The sequence below is a fragment of the Ammospiza nelsoni genome, chromosome 1 (assembly GCF_027579445.1).
Source record: "Ammospiza nelsoni isolate bAmmNel1 chromosome 1, bAmmNel1.pri, whole genome shotgun sequence".
Lineage (NCBI taxonomy): Eukaryota > Metazoa > Chordata > Aves > Passeriformes > Passerellidae > Ammospiza > Ammospiza nelsoni.
This window is the reverse complement of record NC_080633.1, coordinates 107,195,304-107,215,813: the sequence shown is the minus strand read 5'-3', so window position 1 is coordinate 107,215,813 and position 20,510 is coordinate 107,195,304. Positions and strand designations below refer to the sequence as shown.

At 40.2% G+C, this 20,510-nt stretch overlaps 1 protein-coding gene across 1 annotated transcript in view; it reads right to left on the bottom strand.

Annotated features, from left to right (window-relative positions):
• LAMA3 (laminin subunit alpha 3) overlaps window positions 1-20,510 on the bottom strand; it is a 105,350-nt gene that overhangs the window by 23,386 nt on the left and 61,454 nt on the right. Inside the window, exons 38-48 of the mRNA XM_059477475.1 lie at window positions 17,732-17,833; window positions 16,712-16,795; window positions 15,520-15,750; window positions 11,678-11,791; window positions 7,862-7,971; window positions 6,005-6,085; window positions 4,526-4,632; window positions 1,788-1,838; window positions 1,262-1,413; window positions 623-733; window positions 419-530 (exon numbers count right to left, since the gene is read on the bottom strand). Coding sequence (XP_059333458.1) covers window positions 419-530; window positions 623-733; window positions 1,262-1,413; window positions 1,788-1,838; window positions 4,526-4,632; window positions 6,005-6,085; window positions 7,862-7,971; window positions 11,678-11,791; window positions 15,520-15,750; window positions 16,712-16,795; window positions 17,732-17,833 — 1,255 coding nt within the window. The remainder of the gene's footprint in view (window positions 1-418; window positions 531-622; window positions 734-1,261; window positions 1,414-1,787; window positions 1,839-4,525; window positions 4,633-6,004; window positions 6,086-7,861; window positions 7,972-11,677; window positions 11,792-15,519; window positions 15,751-16,711; window positions 16,796-17,731; window positions 17,834-20,510) is intronic.

The following is a 20,510-nucleotide window of genomic DNA, read 5'->3' as shown; positions in this document are numbered from 1 at the left end:
TAAAAGTATCCCATGACCCACAATCAGAGAGAGCAAGATGGCATTGGCCTTGAAATTCGTCCCAAACGACCAAGTTCACAGCAATAATTTTAAGCTTCTAACTTTAAAGAGCCCATGATAACAACCCAAAACAAAGTTAGACTTAAAATACTCTTCAAGCCTAGGATAGTCCAATTTGTTGCTTGAAATGTCTCTGTAGTGAAGCTTCTCTGTCCCTTTTCCCTTCATAGGGAAGGTAGGGTCCTAAACTAACCTTATATATTAGATTTCTAACAGGACGAGTGAATATTATAGCTGTGACAAAATTCTGATTTACAAAGTTGTTTTCTAAGAAAACTTCTTATGTGGAATTAAGAATATTGTAAATAAGCTGAAAAGACGCTATAAAACAAAACATGAGCTAGAAATTATTTTTTACCTCGTATATTGTTGACCACTACTTGTATTTGTGAAACCAAATCCTTTCCTTTCTGATGAGTTTGGCCAAAATTGTCAAATAATCTCTCAGCTTCTTTGTAGTTCATTTCAGCCTAGCAAGGAAAAAAACTATTAAAGTATCTGGATACAGCATGCTAACACATAGTCAGGAGACATGTACTTTTAAATTGATTTGATAAGTCACCTTTTCCTGGAGAGCATTTACATCACGATTTAGTTTAACGAATTCTGTCTCCAACTCATCCACCTTAGAGCCTTGATTATGAACAACAGAACGGTAATTGTTCAATAAGACCTGAAAAGGAAGGAAAAAATTAATCCAATAAGTCACCCACTGCACACTAGACAAAAAGCAAAAACGTCACTGGATTAAATCTTTACCCCAGGTAAATAAAAGAATTACTGATATGAAAACCAAACAATTCCTTTCCAAAACCTGAGGGTTTTATCTGGGGGTATAGCAACTGCTATTCCAACCAAAGAACCTTTTTTTAGAATGAATTTTGGTAACAGCAAGAGGAATGTTGGGGGTTTTCGATAATGCAGTGACATGAAGTGCTTGAAATAGACATAACTAGAGGGACACCTCAGAGGCGTAACTTCCAAGGGGAGCAGGACTCAGAAAAAGCAGAGATAGTGATTCTGTTTCACAGCATGACATGGAAACCACTGCTACCTTCTAAGAGGTGAAGCCCAGTGCTGCCAGCATCTGGTATCTGGAATCCAGGGTTGATGCATATGACAAAACTATGGCAAAGGTTCCTGGGTTCATTGCCTATCCACTTAATCTGAAACTTACTTTTCTGTGTTTCTGTGTGCCTACCTTTAAGTCCTTGATGCGTGTTTCCAGGTCTCTCATCTGCTCCAGAGTGTGGGTACTTGCATGGACATTTTGCAGCTGAGACTTGATGAGCTGAAGCTCGTCACCTATTGTGCTCAAATCCTTCAGTAGTGTAATCACACAGCTGTCACAGGCTGGAGGGAGCAGTGGAAATCAATACATATCCTTGATATTTTACACAGAGAACATTTCACTGAACACATTAGTAATGATGGAAAAGCTCTGAAGTTTGTCACCTGGTGTAGTCAGAAGAACAAAGGCAAAACAAAGCCTACAGCATTAAGGAAAATGACTTAAGTCAAAAGTAAGGAGGAGATTCCATTTACACCTGACTAGATGTGCATCTCTTTAATCATTTTTCCAAGTACCTGGGTGAATATTTGTTTTTAAAACATTCATTACAGGATATCTTAGTCCTTTTAAAACTATGTCACCCTTAAAAGAGTCAGCAGTATGTATTCAGAGCCAGTTGAAAGTGATCCAACTGCAATTCTATTTAATCACTTACCGTCACAATCTTCATTGGGATCCACATCTTTTGGTTCATTATTGAAACATTCTGAAATCACAAGAAGGTCATTAGTAACCCAAGTCTCCTTATGGAAATACTATTGTATTTTTTCCCCTCACATTTCATGTTTGGCAGCCATTAAAAGGTGATGCTGCCCTTTCATAAATCCATATCCACTATGAATGAGCTGAAATACTCAGAAGGCTTGAGCATGCTAGAACATTCAACTCCCACTAATGCCTTGATGAAAGCAACACCTTTTCCATCACTCAAAGGAAACCTACTGTAACCCCACAATATATGCTATTTGGATAGGAGCAGGAGACCCTCTCAAATATATTGCTAGAATTTGCCTAGAATAACACCACCAGGATTGGAGACAAGATTATATTGTTAAAGCACTTTATCCAGGACATAGGTTCAAACCCCTTTGTCTACTTCAGTATCCAGGTTCACACCACAGGTTCTGATTCCCCAAAGAATGTCCTACCCAGAAGGAGCTGGGAAATATTTATGGCCTTCCTTCAGGCCTGCCACAGCTTGCAAGATTAAGGTATTAATCAAGCTTGAGAAAAATCCACAGCGTGTGTACATGGATGGAGGCACTGTATGTAGGACAAGACATGCAGCTTGGACCACAGATGCAGGTCATATATAACAAACATTGCCTTCAGACTTTCCAAAAAGCCAGCACAGGTGATTTCCTGCCCAATGCACTCTTTTGTTTGGTATTTACAAACCTTGTTATAAGAGGTGCATGTCAAGTAACATCCTAGGATACTAACTTCTAGGATGCAAGAGAGGAACTGGCTCCTAAAAATGTCATCATATAGGACAGGAATCTCCCCATCTTGATGCCCAAGTTCCTTTTACAGGCTTGGTCCCACTGCTAAACTGTCATCTCCTCTTGAAAATGAAAAGGGCCACGCATCTTGGTCAAAGATTGAACCTGATAATCTTGAAAGTCTTTTTCCAACCTTAATGATTCTATGCCTTTTACTCTAAGGGGAAAGGATGCACTCAGTATAGGCTGCCACTGTCAAGAGTCATCAACAGCCTGCAGCTTGTGAGAGGATACAGTGATAAAATTGGACCTGAACTTTACCAGCAGCATGAAACAGCCTGGAACAAACCGCCTAGCCGTGCCATTTCCTTTGGCACTTGCACATTAAGTCATCGGGAAGTTAAATGAGGTTGGTAGTGATTACCGCTGCCAGAAGGAGACAAATCATAAAGGATGTGTTTTTAAGAGAATGAAGGAAATTCCTCCAAAATTCAGACATCCCTGCAGTTCTGCTGTTGTGTAGTTCAGCTAACAGCAAGCACATTTTAGCTTAGTCACCATGAAGTATTAATTAAATAAAACTATCATTACAGCTTGCGCACCAACAACATCAGCCAAGAAATGGTGAAGTGCTGGCCAAGTGCCAAACATCATGCAAAGGGAACCTGCTACAACATGCTGTGCCAATGATCACAGAGGGGCTTATTCCTAATGCAGAGAAAGGGACTAATGCTGATCAGGAGGTGTACTAGGAGGAAAACAAACTGGCTTGTTGAATATTGCCCTATGGATTAGTTGTCCTGGCAAACTGCTGCTTCAAAAAAGAAAGGAATGATAAAACATCAAACACTGCTTGGATTTGTTCCATACAAGGTATAATAGAGATGTATTACTTCAATGATTAAATATGAAATGAGAACAAGCTATTGAAAAATTGCACCAGCTGCCAACAGCAGTTCACATCACCTGCTGTTTCTGATTTCTGTGGCCAAGAACAGACAATGGGTTCCTTGCAGTTACTAGACTGCAGGATGAACAGCAGTGCAGAGAAATTAGGAGTACAGAAATATTGGAGTTATTAGTTGGAAACTTTGCTAACATATGAGGAAGAAAATCTGTCTACAGGGAAGGAAAAGTGAAATGTTATTGATGAATGAAAATATGGGAGAATCAAGGACATTTCAGGAGCAGTGGCCTCTGTATTTCTGAATATAAAGGAGTATCCTAAGGGACTGAGGTGAATCAAGGTAAAGACATTCTGAGGAATGTAAGATCAGGCTCTTTATTTCAAAATTCTAATAGATAAAGCAAACCTATGCCCATGGCATTATGTAAGAGCTTACTAGTAGTGAAGTACATGTGTGACTGGTTCTGGGAAATCATTACTGTTTTAGCTACAAGAGCAGTGTAGCAGGATTTATAAAAGAGCCTCCTGAGTCAGGTTCTAACTTCCATTGCAAATGCAGGAAGCTTGGATACCTAAGACGGCAGTGCCTGAAGTAGAATATGAAGATTTCATTAAACTGTGCCAAATACATTTTAAAAAGACATTTAAAAAGACATTTTGAGGATGTTCAGTTTCCTAAATCCGTAAGACAGACTGGCAGGATATGACTTAACCCTGTCAACAAAGGAACCATGATATATTTAAAAACACTGCCATGAAACAAAAACAAAAACTTGGCAGTATTTATGGAGGGAAATACAAGACAAAACCATTTAAAAGGGTAAACTTGATGACTCATGGACAGCCCTTCTATTACTGTGGTGTTGTGTTTTAGGAAATTTTACATTTTGTAAAAAAATTATTTACATGTCTTGTAAGCCTAGATCTTTCTTTCAGTTCAGCTTATCCAAGTACCTTCCTCCTTTTCCTTCTTTGCTCCCCAAGGAGAAAACAATGCTCCCCCTTCCATTCAGAACAATGCTCCATTCACAGGCCCTCACATACCTCCAGTCAGGTGGTCACAGCTAGCCAGCTGTCCATTATTATTACAGTTACATTTCTGACAGAAGCCTTCATATTTTTGTGGATTTCCAAAATATCCAGGAGCACAGCTAGATAAAGAGATACAAGTAATATTTATTACATAGTTGAAACTAATTCTGTGGAATATACTTTCCCTTGAGATAAAAACCCAGTTATTCGCCTGAAGAAACTTTCAAGAACTTTTGATTTCATGTCTTGACTTAGACAGAAATAATATATTTTTGGTTTACAGTATCCTCTGCACTATGCTAAAAATATCTTTGTGAATGCTGCAGAATTTTTTTCTAAAAATAAAACTCCCACAGTGCTCTTGCAGGAATAATTCACTTAATCTGACAAGAATTTGACAAGGCTTAACCAAGCAAACCATACCATTCTGGTCTGTGATCCCAGCACAAAACATGTACTGAGGGGTATCACACTGCAAGCACAGCTGAGATTTCCAACAGCAACAGCACTGAATGACATCATCACCCTTCTGCTGTGTGATACCCCCTCTTGCCTCCTGCCAGCAAAGCAGTCTGTGTGACTGAGCTCTAAATATTTTAAAGGTAAAATACATTGTTCACACCGGATAGGTACTATTCCTAGAAGTCACTCTGTGGTAAGATCTGTAAGGGGGATAATGCAGGATCAAAGGGCCATGATGAGCAGCTGAGGTACAGCTACACCTGGAACAGAAAATACCTACAAACTGCAGATTAGACAGGGTCAAAGGCACCAGTCTTGGAGGACAAGACCAGGTCCTACTGCAGGTCCTGCCTTCAGATATGACATCATGACCTATTAGCTTCAAATTTGCAAACCAGACAACATCACTCCATTACAGTTCAGTTCTCTCTGGATTTGAAACTCAGTGAAATTGGGTCCTCTGGCTGCTTGAAACTGCCCTGTTGTTCCTCTCTTGCTTTGCTAGACTGCTGCAATGTTCCAGCAAAAGAGATGGCTTCAGCCTGGTGTGTGTAAGCTCCAACTGAGGAGCACACCAGAATGATTTGGGATGAAGGACATGGTGCTAAATGTTACATGGTTGCTGTTGGATGAGACCATGGAGGCAACATTGTACACACTGGAGGAAAAGGTGAAAATGTTTTTAGCTTGAAAAGGGGTGAAATAAGAGGGAGTCATTATTACCAGAGTGCAGGACGAGGCAAGGCATAGGGCATTTCAGCAAAGGGGCAGACACCTCTTCTCAGTAAAAATGGTGCAGTCAGTAGTCTGTGGAGAATTGCTTACATTTCCCCAGGGAGTATTGGGTTTTTGAGTGGAATTACACCACAGCACCACTCTTCAGCAGCTATTCATATAAATAGTTGCTCCTTATGGACATACATACTGTGCATAGGTGCATGTCCATATGTCCACATGTGTCTGTCCCAATACAGACATCCCTCCTTTTATCATCTCTCAAAATTCTGTTTCGAGAAACAGGTTACTCACCGCTCACAGCGAGCTCCGGTGTAGCCTTCTCTGCAGAGACACTGGATTTCTTCACCATTTGCCACACAGCCAACTGCAAATCTTTGAGAAGAAGCAAAAATATTATTGGGAGCACATGATCAAATAGGTTTGACACTCCAGAGGTTCAGTTTAATGACTTTCAGATTAAAAAGTTTTTATACCACCAAATTATTACTTCTCAGCTAATTTAATTGCCTCTAGATAATTTATTGTGACTAATTCTTTGAAGTTTATTTTTTTTTTGTGCAAATCACTTCCTTAGACTCAAAAAATTATAATTTCCTGGCCCTGTGGCCTGAGTGTAATAGTTCACTACCCAAAGGAATTCCTAAAATAAACCTTAATAGTGATGTCATAAAACAAGTCTGGGTAGCTATTTTATCTTAGTAGGCAAGAACCAATAGCCTGTGCTAGACATACGTTTCCTCATGTTTATACACCTTTCCTTTTCAATGGATGAGAACACTAAAGGATATTTTTATGCAGCTAATGTTATTTAGGGTTTTTTTAACCAAGGCAAAGTAGAGTGGTGCACAATTTTTGGAATCCCAAGGATCTGGTAAACACAATGAACTTTTTTCTCTGCTCTTTCAAGCAGATGTGTCTAGATTCAAAGTTCAATGTTTGTGAAGGAGAAGGCAGGATGTGAAGCAGGGCTGTGTTTGCTATTTTAATTTTTTAATCTATGAACAGTTAGATAAAGCAAGTCTGTGTATCAAAAGAGAGGTCTGCACTAAGAATTACTCGAATTTGACTGGATGGAAAATTGTCAACTCCAGTAATGCCAGGTGGAGTGCATTTCCTATGTCCAGAATGATATTCACCACCCTCATCTGCAGTTATGAAACTGCACAGGTTTATGGTCTCCCTAGATATTTCAGAGCTCTGAAGGCAAATGATGACTAAAAACATGTTCAGTCAGCCTCAGGCAAGCACGTGCAGAAGAGGCTGTCAAAACCAGATCTATCAGAGAGTTCTCTGATAAATTATAAACCTGTCTATTGTCTGGTGGTGTAAATCTCCTACTTAAGGTTACATGGTGTGTGCTAATGCACCTGGCAAATACCATGTGGTGCCTTTAGCAATTTATAGCTTAGGGTTTGTTTGGTTTGTTTTAAATTTGATTTTATTTACCATGGTTTGGAAGTGACCAATGATGATAATCTGGCTAAACATACCGTGCATTTAAAACGCCATTAACTGCTCAGCTTTGAAAGCCTGGCAACCTTATTAGATACAAGTAAGTTTCATTTTTTCACTTTTCATCTCAGTATGTTTACCCTTTCAAACAGAACTTCCACAGGAAAAGCAATCATACTCTAAAACAGTTCTAGATATGTGCTTAAGACCTTAAATGTTTTTATATTACTTTTGCATCTTAATATTTTTTCTGAATTCCTGTAAAAGGTTCACCGTTTCACTGTTTTCTCTTATCTCCTAGCCAGAGTAATGGTGCTAAACACCTTCCATTCCAGTAAAAAAAAAAAAGGATTCTGGATATGCCCAGTAAGGGAAAAGACCTCATGGTAGATTTCTCATTATAAGGAGAAGTACTGGTGGTTTTGAAAAAAAGCCCACTTCTACTGTCTGGGTCTCCCCAAGGTTATGCGCAGTGGGCCTCTGAAGTTCAGGATCTGAATGAGAATTGGCATACTCAGCTTACTAAAAAAGGCAATGCTGCAAGACAGACCACCAAGCTCTCAATAAAAGAACAGAGAAGATCATTATATTCCTATGGTAGCAGAGTTTGGGCTTTGGGAGTTTTTTTTCCTCTCTCCCTCTTTTTTTTTTTTCTTCCCTCCCCTGCTTGACTCTTCTTACAAGCTTTTACTGTACCTGTTTGTATATGGGCAAGGGCATTCCCGGCAGGAACCTTGAGTGGCATCTCCAAAATAACCATCTTTACAGTGCTCACATTTCTCCCCAGCAGTATTGTACTGACAGTCCTTTGAAAGGAAATGAGCAAGACATTTAGCAGTACTTTAACACTCAATATGGCTTTACTATTATTTAAAGAAATACAGCCTATTTACTTAGAGAATATGTTCTTTTTCTTCCATATAAGCAAGCATTTATGGCCAAACTGCCTTCACAGCCAGGATAGAACAATTTCAGTCCATTTTCTAATTGTGCTAACAAAGCACAATTTCCTTCCTCTTGTGGAAAAGCAACAGATAAATAAGTTGAATTAATCATCTTTTTAAAGAAACTCAGCCAGATTCACAGTTAGTAAAGGAGCATTCCATTAATGCTGTCTTCATATTACAATTAAAAGTCACTACATTTATATAAAACTTTAAATGTTGCATCTTAACACTACTTAGAAGGCAGATACCATCTAAAAGCATGCAATCAATTGAGCCCAAGTACATTCCTTTAAAAATCTCATTAAATAAACGCAAAAATTGTTTCATGTAGTAGATTCAGACCAGAATTGAATTTCATGTAGTTTCTCCAGTGTATGTGTTACTTGTATTTTTCTGTAGTAACTGGAATAAATAATAGAAAGCAAAAGCTAAGAATACTATTGAAACTGATGCAGCTGACCCCTTTTCCCATGATAAAATTGTTGGGAATTGTATCTTGGTTTAGAAATATTCTTCATTCTAGTGCTGTCTAATTGTCATACGTTTATATCTTATGGGTACAGAATAAGGAAGTTGCCTTTGCATTACCTAAAGCGTTGCTAATTTAAAATAGAAGTTGTTCAAATACACGAGCAGCATAAAAATACATAAGCAGCCATAAGAAAAATATCAAATGACTAGCAGTTCAGAGGCATTCACACTCCCAAGTTCTACAACTGTTTGTCTTCTGTGCAACAGACTGATCAAATGTACCACAGAGCTGAAGGCTTACTAACAGAGCAAAAGATGGGAAAAAGGAAGCAGGAAATCAGCTGGAAGCAGTCACTGAGCAAACTGTGCTTCCATTTCAGGGACTTCAGTGGCTCAGGGCTATATTTGAAGACCCTACTACCATGACTGGCAGAAGAGGGGTGCTTTTCCCTACAAATGAGAAACAGCTCTGTCTCTCTCATCTCCTCTAAAACTCCATTCTCCTTCCCATTTCTCCACACCAGATTCCCTCAACCACAAGCTCCTCCCTCAGGTGGTAACCCCTAATTTGTTTCCATTTTGGTTAAAGAACTATATCTGTGGTTCATTGATAAAAGGTTCTGATTCTGGGAAAGAACAGGAGAAGCTCCAGTTCCCATATGAGCCATTTGACATGAAGTTAAACATCAAATATCACAAAGGCACTATGTTTGCAAAAGAAACCTTTTTAAAATGTAGCCTCTATGAAAGCTGGTGCATATGTTCCTGCAAAAGCCTAACGGAAAATTCAGAACATTTCTAAAAAATTACTGTCAATTTTCATAATCTTGAATAATAAATTCAACTGCAGAAAGAGTAAAAGAAATGTATTTAAAATATCTGTGCTGGTTTCTTCTTAGAGCAACCTCCTCCCAAAATGTTATCCCCTGGCTTTTTGTTTTGCTCGCTCTCTCTATAGAAACTGAAGCAATTCTGCAATTGCAAAGCAAATTTCAGCTATTTCACATATAAGCCACCCTAAATGTGCCATGCTGCTCCTCTAGATACATGGCATATAAAGGCTGGAATTCCCTAGGCACAGTGCAATGAAGCCAGAGCAGCAACTCCCTCATGGGTCTTCCTTCAGGTTTTACAGGGTCAGAGACAGCTCTAGAGTCACAGCATCTCCAAACCAAGTACTGCAAACCCTAAAGGAAAACTTCCAGCTGACTGCATATGCCCCCATATGGTACCAGGGAGTCAGAGCAGTGTCAGGGCCACAGCAGAGCTGCCGAGGTTACGTCAAACACGTGGGGCTCCGTGACATGAAGCAACATGCCATGGGATCAGCAAGTCTCAGCACCATGCTGCTGCTGAGGGAATGTGCCTTCCAGGAGGAAGGGCAGGGACCACGAGGACACAAAGCCTGATTAATGGCAGAGAAATGCTTTTTCCCTTCACATGAGAACCAAGGTCTTCATTCTTCTCCACCTCCCCCTGCCCTCCATTGTTCCCCTCTTCCAGCAGCATGGCAGTGCACTCCTCTCCCTCCAGCAGCATGCTGCAGTAGGAGAGCGACTGCCTGAGCCAGGGAGGGCTGTGCTGCTCCTGCACAGGGAAAGGAGCCAGCCTGGGCTTAGCCTCCCTCACAAAGCCTCCTCTGGAGGCTGTCACTGGAGAGACACTGACAAATGTAGGTACTCAGGTCTGGGGCTTCAGGTGAGGAGCAGGAAGCCAAGTGAACAAGCTTTGCACTTTGGATGTGGAACTTGATGGCTCCACAGTGGGAAGCCTCCTTGTCTTCTCTGCACCATGTCAGGTTTTTGTCCCATGGCTCCTCTACTGAGAGACAAACTTGTTCTTGGTTGGGCGGAAGCTCATGACGGAAATAAAGGCCCTCAGGGCTTTCATTTTTCACCACATTATTCTGGATGACTTTGCCTGCCCAGGACTAAGGGCTGATTTAGCTCTACCTATCTGAAAGTTAATCCAGCTGTGAGAAGGATGAGATAAAGAAAAACTTAGATCACATACTTCATGAGGTGAAAGTAAAATTTTCCTTCATAATTCTAATCTGAAGTGAAACTTCTTGATCTTTCTTGCTGCGCCGCAGCACTTTCTTGTCACAGCCTGCCCTGCCCCTCCAAAGCAGCAGCCTGTAAGTCATCTCCCAGAATGTGCTGAATTGGTTTATAGTTTCCATTAAAGCAACAGGGTTGGTTGAAACAAAATCAGGGAGAATGACATAACACGCAGGAATGCACCGCAGGCAGAATGGATGCTCTGCGAATGAGGAAGAAGTAACAGAAAAGACAGACCATGAAAGATGTTGGCAAGGTTCTTGTTTGCACAGTAAATGAAAATTAGTAAAAGCTTTTCAAGGGGGAATTTTTCAGGATAAGCTATTCAAAGAAGCATCATGGATACACACTGGAGAAGCACAGTCAGCCAAGTGTCACACTTCCATTGCTGAGGGCTGATCCACTCCCATGGGGCTGCTTTGGGTTTAATACAGAGTGCCAGGGAGCAAAATCTACCCCACCACACCTTCAGTAAGAGCTGAAATCTTCTAGTTAATCTAACTTCTATTACTTTTGTTTCATCTTATTTAATTCAATATTTTTAACTCATCCAGCTGTAGATTATGATTAGTGAAGATGCACTGAAGCTGATTAAACAAGGTTCTGCAAAGCCCTATGCTATACATGAATGTGCTGTTTGTCATCATCATACAGACATATCCTAGTATATCTGTATAAAGTTCAGGACTGCATAACTCAGGATAAGACCCAGGATTACTATAAATTACAAATGTTTCCTTATGTAAAAGTTTGGTGACTTTTTTGTAACCAGGAGCAAACAAAAATTACAGGTGAAAGAAAGAAATTAAGACAAGGACACAAATTCATCCAATCAATCACAGTTACATTAAATGTACATTTAAGTGTACCCATCTTATGCTCATTAACAGTATAAAATTAAGAGAATAAGACATACAAGGATTACTCTTAGTTCCTTGGAATTTAACAATACTCTATGGTCCATACTGCAGTAAGAGAAATGTTGTTTACTCCTTTTCTTCCCAGTAATTTACTGAATGTCACTAATTACTTACAATACATTTTCCACTACCATCTTGACATCTATTTGAATTTCCGTTGCAGTTGCAGGGCACACAGCGTCCAGCAAATATTCCTTTATTCTCACGATAAAATCCAATGCCACAGTCCTAGACATCAAGAAGCAAGAAAAAAAAATGGTGAGCATTGGTAGAAAGTTTTATATGTTACAGGAAGTGCATTTTGAAAGTGTTTTCTATTTCTAAGGAGTAGTGAAGGCATGAATTTCCTCTCAAGCTCTCCTAAGCTCATAATGTTGCTTAATTTTTTTAATGCAGTAAATAACAATTAATGGAGATGAAGTTTAGTCTGAACCCTGTGCTTTAGACACTATGGCAGTGATGGTTTAATCATTTTGACTCTAACCCCTGAGAAAAATACATTTCCTGTGGCTACGTACAAAGGTGTAGAATATGATTTCTAAACCACAGAAAGTATTTGAGTATGAGAACATTGTAGTGTGAATCTAAAGAAGAGCACCTGGAAATCTCACACACTAATTAGTGGCTATATCTTGATAATAATTTCCCTATTCCTTGGAAACAGTTCTGGATACCTTTTACATACATTCATCATGACTTCCACAATTTAGTCTACCAAGAGCTAAAGGCACACCTAGACATAGCTAGGTGATGTAACAAAATATACAGTGGTCTAGTTTCTAAGTACAGGCTTGCCCTGGAGACAGGGAAAGCATGACAAGAATGTTCCAACTATTGAGGGCACAGGAGCAGGAGCACAGCCTGTCAGATCAGAGCTGGATTTAAACAGGGAGCTAATCCAGAGGGACGTTCTGAATGAAGGAAGAAACATCAAGTTTGTTTACCTACAGCAGGGAGGTAGTAACTAATATGTTAAAACCAGGCTCTTGCTTGGCATGAGCAGGGAAATCACAAGGAATTCCTCATGGGCATGAAGTCCTGCTGCATACAGATCAAAAATCCATGCTCATCTTCTCCTGGAATATTCTGGGCACACCAACCACACTAAAAACTACCAGACATCAGTCTGTACTTCCTATTCTGTAGCTCTTTTCTCCAGGAACTAAGCTGGCATGGTGCAAGGAGGATCAAAAGCTCACAGAAGCGGGGAGAAAGCCGTGCTCCCCACGAAGGCAGCACCTCCCAGGTTCCCGCCTCCAGCAATGTTCTTGTGAGCTGCACCTCTGCCTTGCCTCTGCCTCACGGGCAGGGGCTGGCCCCAGCAACACACAGAGAACAAGTGACAGATGAACTCTAAAGCCATAAATCTTTCCTCGTAGTAAGTGCACCACCAAGACTGATGGAAACAATCTGAAGAGCAAAGGGTCTGTGGGATTGTGTCACAAATCATATTCCAGTGGTTGGAGGCATAAGTATTTATGCAGAGGCAGGATTAACCAGAGAATTTTTCAATGACAGAACTACCACAGGGAAAAAAATACTCATCTCTCACAAAGCAATCTCAAAAAGAATATTGAATTGCTGCTGTTGAAACAGCAATCACTACTGCCATCTTTGCCTTTTCTACATGCAGGATAATTGTGGAAAAAAAGAAGTATGCAGAATACTAATACCATCAACAGCTTTGAATACTGACTTCAGTATGAGCAAGGACTAAATTTAGAATAGACAGCTGAAGTTTTTCAGACAAATTTATTAAAGAGTGAATATTTTCCCTGAACAACAGGGAGCCAACATACACAGCTTCAGAAGAAACCAGGGCCTAAAATACATTAAACAGCATGACTAAATACATGCTCTAATGCATATAGATTTTATTTACTTAAAGTCTCTTTTTGGAGAGAAAAATAAATCAGACATTTTAAAAATACATCTAATTGCATTTGGAAAAAAATCTGTACAGCCTTTTGTTTTTCTATTTATGCTGTCTTTAAAGTGACACATTTGGAGTACGTGGGCACATTGTTTTTGAAGCAGCATTTGTGATTCCACACAAATGACAAACTGATTCCACATGAAGATAAAGCTCCAGGCACTTTCAAGTGCTTTTTAGGATCATTGTTTTCAAGTAAACAGCAATTTAAAACAAATCTCTTGTACACAGTTTTGTTAGTAAAGTACTTTGAGACAAAAGGTTAATCTTCTCATTACTTCTATATTAAGTAATATAGAAGTTTAAACTATATTAAGTAATATAGAACTTGTTACCAAATCAGTTCATTTAAAAACAAAGTGAAAGAAGGAAGGAAGTGAGGAAGAAAAAAATGAGCAAATTACCTCTCTTGGATAAAAATCCATTTGAACTTGTTGCCACTGACTCCTCTCTTGAAGGTGGGGATAGGAGAGCCTCTGCTGTATATCTTGTGCTAGGCAATGCCCAAGGGACACTAAAGTGACAACCAGCCATCCTGCATTTGTTGGCCTCTGTGCTCGGGCCATCATTTTACTTTGGCTCCCCTGTGACCATTCGCTGCTCTCCCTTCGGTGCTCACTGTTCTTTCTCTTATTACTCCCCCTTCTTCTCCAGCTTCTGACTCAGATTAATGAGGTTTTGGGCCAGGATGGGCCCCACCTTTAAACTTTATCCGTGAGTCAAGTCGCTCGGCACACAGCACCGCTCCTGAGGTTAGTAACCCTGCAGTTCCTGTAGCTCAATATATACCTAAGTCAGGGTGTGGCAGGCATCACCTCCTCCCCACCTAAGGCAGCCAGACACAGCCTGGTGATTAGAGCAGTAAATCACTGGCTGAGTAATGCTGCATAAATATACAGGGATTACGAACTTCCCAGTGAATGTCTTGATCACTTCCCTTAGCTTTGTATTTTCACCAGGTTACATTAAAAAAACCCCAAAAGCTTAATTTAACCAAGGCAGTATATTGAAAACAATGGGATGGCAGTAGAATTTTCAGTCAATGCTCATCAATTTGTGTGTGGCACAGAGCAATGGAAGTGTGAAAAAATCAAAAATACTCATCAAATGGTTACTCTGTAGATGATGAATTAGCTGTCCTGAGCAGTGGATGCATACACAGAATGTAAGCCAGTCATACATGATTTTGTTCAGTCTCCCTGCAGCTGCTCCAGCCTAGATACTAATCATTCATTTTCAATTCAAAAAGCTTTTACAAGGTTAGTACAGCAATTGCCACTTTATGGTAATACTCGACCATTTTCAGAGAGTAATTCCTCATATTTTGTGCACTGCTTATCTCTCTGGTGCTTTATTCTGCTGCACTGGGTGCTTACACATGGCAACAGCCAAGCTCTAAGCTAAGCAAAGTAACAAGCAAAAGAATTACAGCTACAGGAACTGCATCAAGGACAGGATATACAGCTGTAGTGCCAGGCTTCAGCCAATAGCATTATTTTGCAAAGCCTACACTATCTTTCATAAACGCATCTCCAAATATTTTTTGCAAATACGTTAATTTCAGTTTTCACATGTTTTTCTACACACATAGTATCCTGAATTGTCTGGATTCAGGCTACTTCCCTTGGACCCCGCTAAAATAAGAAACACCGGGAACCTTCTCTACCATGTGTGGTCTCACAGACTTCCATTAAGTCAATTCTGACCTGCTCTCCAGTAAAGTAAGAGATTATTCAGCCTCTCAGAGGGTGTCATAGAAGAATCCCTCACCATAGGGCCTTACATATGCAAAATTATGCTTGCAGCTCCATAAAAGCAATCACAAGTAGAACCACAATCACAGTAGAACCACAGTGCTTCTCAGACGGTGAAAGCACTCAAGCCATTAAAAGTGCACAGGCTTACAGGAAGCACACTTAATTACTTTAACCACCATCCTGCTCCTCTAACCAGCCCAGTACACATAGCTGTAGGCAAAGACACAAGGTAATGGCACAGTGTGGAGGCACAGGGTGTTTCCTACCTGGCACGAGTCACCGGCGTACCCGGGCGGGCAGTCACACATCTCCACGCTGTGCGCGACGCTGCCGCTGCCCTCGCTGCTGGCTGCCTCCAGCCCGACCTCCCCGAGCGCCAGCCGCTGCGTCTCCGTGAAGTACAGGGCCCGGATGTGCAGGCCATCCAGCCGGGACAGGAGGGTCAGCAGCTCTCCCCGGGACACCAGCTGGCCGCTGCTGGCGTGCCTGAAGCTGCCCTGCACATCAAGGGACACAAAATGAGCACAGCGCTGCCCTGCACATCAAGGGACACAAACTGAGCACAGCACTGCCCTGCACATCAAGGGGTACAAAACGAGCACAGCGCTGCAGCTGCTTGAAAGAGTAGCTTCAGAGAAGACCTGAGGGCAGAGAAAGGGAGAAAACATGCTGGAGTAGACTTGCCTAGTGCCAGCTGGTGTGGGGTAATAGAGTCCAGGAGCGCAGACACACAATGGGTGGAAAAAAGAATAATGCGCATGAAGAAAGGGTGTAGCTTTGACTGTGCAAGGTAAGTATGGCTTTGAGGTATTAAAAACTGAAGAAGCCTGTAGGTTCTTCAGTCATCCACATTTCGTTGAGATATCACCCATCAAACCATAAAAACATGAAGACCAATCTTTCAAGGCTTTCTTGCTGTTAATAAACACTGCATTGCTGAAAATGGAATTTGGCTTGAAGAAACATCTCCTTTGCCTGCATATGAAATAAATTACCCAGTTCAACCTTCTGAGCACAGGTTTAAGGTAGGAATAATCCCTGCTGAATTCACCTACCTGAATGTTGGGACACCCCATTCTAAACTAGTACCTAGACACCAAGGAAAACAGATAACAATTCATTCCATCCCTATTAAGTAAAGTCTGTGGCTGCAATGAATCACCTTCTATTGAGGACTGATTCACCATTACTCCATTGGCCCTGGAGGGAATGCTATGGGCTATATTGGACAAGATGCCCAGCCCAGAGGTGTTAAAATTAGGTGTCCTGAACCAGGACCCAGGTTCATTGTGGCAGTAAAGAGAGATAAAAAATGTTCTTTATATTTATGGTCTACGGTGTTTAAGTTTATATTCCTCACCATTACCAAGTATTTGGTATTTCTGCACCTATTCTGCATGTGTGCATTTTTCTGTGACTCTGGAAAGAAAAGAAGGCCATTCCTTTTTCAGTTCTTACCTCAACCAGCTGCACTCGGCCATAATATTGACGATCAGGCAGTGGGTTGTTGGGATCTATATAAACAACTTCCATGTGTTGGCCCTATGTGAGAATGAGGATATAACATTGCTGTTTCACTACTTGTTATGGGAAAGTGTTCAGATACAATAAAATTTGGTGAAGCACATTAATCCTGTTGTTTGGGGGATCAAAACTGAGTAATATTAGGAAAACTGTACACCTTTTTTTCAGGAAAGTGGTGTAGTGAGCACTGTGTTCTGGTGCCAGCAAGGTTTTCACTGCTTTTGCCTATTAACAACCTTGTAAAACATCAAGAGAATCAAATTAATGCTGATCACCTTTCAAAGCAACTAGTTATTACCTTAGAATAAAAATGGTTTTGCATTTTGAAACACTCTTTTTTGTATCCCAGTGCACCAGCAACTTTGGGTATTATGGTAGCAGTTTATGAGGTACATTTCCCAATAAGAATCCTGGAGCATTCAATTTGTATTTCTGATGGGTTGAGGAAACAAAACATCCTCTTGAGAATCTCAACAAACAGATTTTGGCTCTAAAGTGGTTAAATTAAAAAACTGTGAACCTAAATTGCATATTTGTTTCCGTCCCTTGAACTCTTATAATTATGCTTAGTTTTATGCTGAAAAAAAAATCTCAGAGAACATGAGATTAATTACACATGAAATCCAGGGCATCTTTTGCAGAGATGAGGCCATACTTGTTGACAAGTGTGCAATGCATTGATTATTTTTTTTCCACAGGCATATTCTACAGAGAAAATCCCAGTTTATCTGTTTACTTGCTCTGCAAATCAGTTATGCTTAATAATATGTTACTTTGGCAACAGAGACAGATGTGTTGATGGTTTTGAGCAAAATTAAGTAAAATCACTTTCATAGAAATAGTTAATGGTTTTAACAGTTAAATTAATGTTTCAATAGTTAAGTCCACTATTTGCCATAGTTGTTAAGTAAGCATGTATTGCTTATAGGAAAAAAATAGTATTTTAAAGCTTACTGTTAGTCGTATATCAGGTTTCTTATCCAGAAGAACCATGCCCTCGCTAGGTAAGCCAAAAGATTTCACTTGGTAACTTAGGAAGCCACCATATGAAGAAAGCTGTAACAAAATGCACAAGACCAGATATACTTTACTGCACTATTGGTTGATATTAATGTAAATTTTTATTCCATTTTATCTCATCTTCCAGCACTATAAATAACACATTTACTCCTTGTTCTTTAGAAAAAATATGAAAATATTGCTGTTTGGAAGAAGTTACTTTCTATTTTGTTTACTGTGTGTATCTGACATATGGGCAGATACTGGTTTCTGAAAGGTTACCTGTGTCATGGGTTTTTTTTTTTCATATTTCGGTTCACACCACCTGTGTCATGGAGAAATCCCATGGTTACATAAATATTGCTCTTCCCCTGACTGTACAGAGCAGATTTTGTGCATCAAGAACAGACATCAGACTGACAGTGAAAGTGGTGGTGAACCTCATGAATAGCCATGGATGAAAAGAAGGCAGACTAAGCATGTTTAAAGCCAGCATTTTCTAAACTTACTGCAAACATGAATGCAATCAGGATTCCTTTGCCCTACCTTCAGGACAGGATTTCTACTGGTATTAGTTCTGTGGTAAGGAGACTATGCCTGTAGGCTGAGTTGAAACCAGCTACAGGCGACCACAGGTGGCCTCAGACGCAACTGAACACGGGGCTGCTGCCCAGAACAGACACAGGCAAGTGTGGCTGAATTACCCAACAAACACAGCACGTCCCTGGTGCTGTGTCAGGGACTCAGTACAAAACACCCTGGGAGCACAGGAAGCTCCAGGCACAGCCTAGATAGCTTCTGTTCCAAGAAGAGCCTCAAAGGAAGATTTGTGGGCACCATGTGAAACCAGGCATTATGCCATGGATGTCCTATTTTGGTTTACCTTTCTCATTTGCCCTTACATCTTATCCTTGGTTTTGCCATGGAAGAATTGCTTTGTCAGGTCCTGCTCTACTACAGGGAAGCACCAGCCTTTGATCTACACTCCTCTGCATATCACTGATGAATTACAAACAAAACACTGATATCTCAACACTAAATTTGTTCTGTGGATCATAGGTCCATAATTAATGCCATTCTCCTCACACAACTACATTTTCAAAAGCATCATTTGGAACACTGGCTATAGTTTGCCAACACAATCAATCACCCTGTATAAATGAATTCTTTAAAAAAAACATAAGAAAATTCAAATTAGAGTTGATTTCCTATTTAACATGTTTCAGAACTGCACCATTTGAGAGGCTGTTAAATTACTTTTTCAATTTTTTTATAGGACAATATTGATGTTATAAACTAACCTCTGTATTCTGTAGTATTTATTTTCTAATGTCACAAATGGTCTGTTATATAGAATGATAAAACACAAAAGAAAATGCGGAGAACATGATCTGAATTTCTCAATTACTCTTAGTTTCTGTACTGCTACACATTTTATATTTTATTTCCTTTTAACTTTGTAAACAAAAGACAGAGAGAGGAAAGAAAATATACTTTGCTCAATATAAATGTTCCAGTGGAACCAGTTTAAAGGTTCAGATAATGGAAAACAGTATTTATACCCTCATCATAAAGAAAAATAGCTGAAGTGATCTTGTTCATATTTTCCAAAAGAGATGCTATCACTGGAAGCAGACCAAACCCTGATATTTTCAAAACACAACAACATGAATAACTGGTAAATTTATGAACTAGTAAACTCACAGCTAGATAGCATTTTGGTGGGACTTTCATTACTGCAGTGTTGCCTGTGTTAAAATATACACTCATACACAGCATACAGCAAAAGCAGAACCCAAATTACAACTATTTTATTTGCAGTGCTGTCATTGTAAATAAGAGCAAGTAATGGCAGGCCTAGGACCTAGGCAGGTACTGGGACATGCAACATAAGTCAGCACTGATCTTACAACACATCAGCCGTGTTTAAAAAGGGTTACTGCCTGCTTTATATCTTGTTACTGAACAACAAAAGTACTTTTGGTTTAACACTGCAGGTGATAATGTGTGCTTCAATATGAAATTCCTTTCAAAAATAATTTGTGGGCACTGAAATAAGAACCTTTATAATGTCAAGAAAAAGCACTCAAACTAAACGTGCTGTTCACCTGAGATACATATATATACAGCTCTGAGCATAGGAGAGCAGGAAGAAAAATACTGCTCTAGTCTCTAAAATAGGGACTAGGAGAAACTTCAAAAATTGAACCATCTTTCATGTCTTGGTGTCTACACCATTTGTTTTCTCTTGTGCGTCAGTAGGATCACATCTGAAAAGCCTGTGTGTCCTGCAATGGGCTGGTAAGGATTGGCACTGTCAGAGCTCCAAGGAGGGGGGCTCTGGGCCTGCAAGTCACCATTAGCAGAGGCCCCTGATCGGTGCAACCCTTAGGCTGAGATGCTGATGGCACTAACCATGAGCAGAAGGCTGCTCCCATGCACGGGCTGACAGAGCAGCCACCAGCCCAAGGAACACAAAGGGTAGAAAACCAGTTGATGCTCTTCCCAAGCAGCATATCCAAAGCAAAAGGCTGGGGGCTTTTGTGTGCCACTGAGTACATAATCAGCTTTTACTCTTTTGGAAATCTGCCCAGGTCATACTCTACAGAATCTAAAGAAGTGACAAGCCCTACATGTTCTGGGTTTCAGAGCAGCCACATTGCCAAGTTCTACATGTTCTGGGCTTCAGAAAAGCAGCTGAAGGTACTACCTGCTTAAGCCATTGGAGCCATTG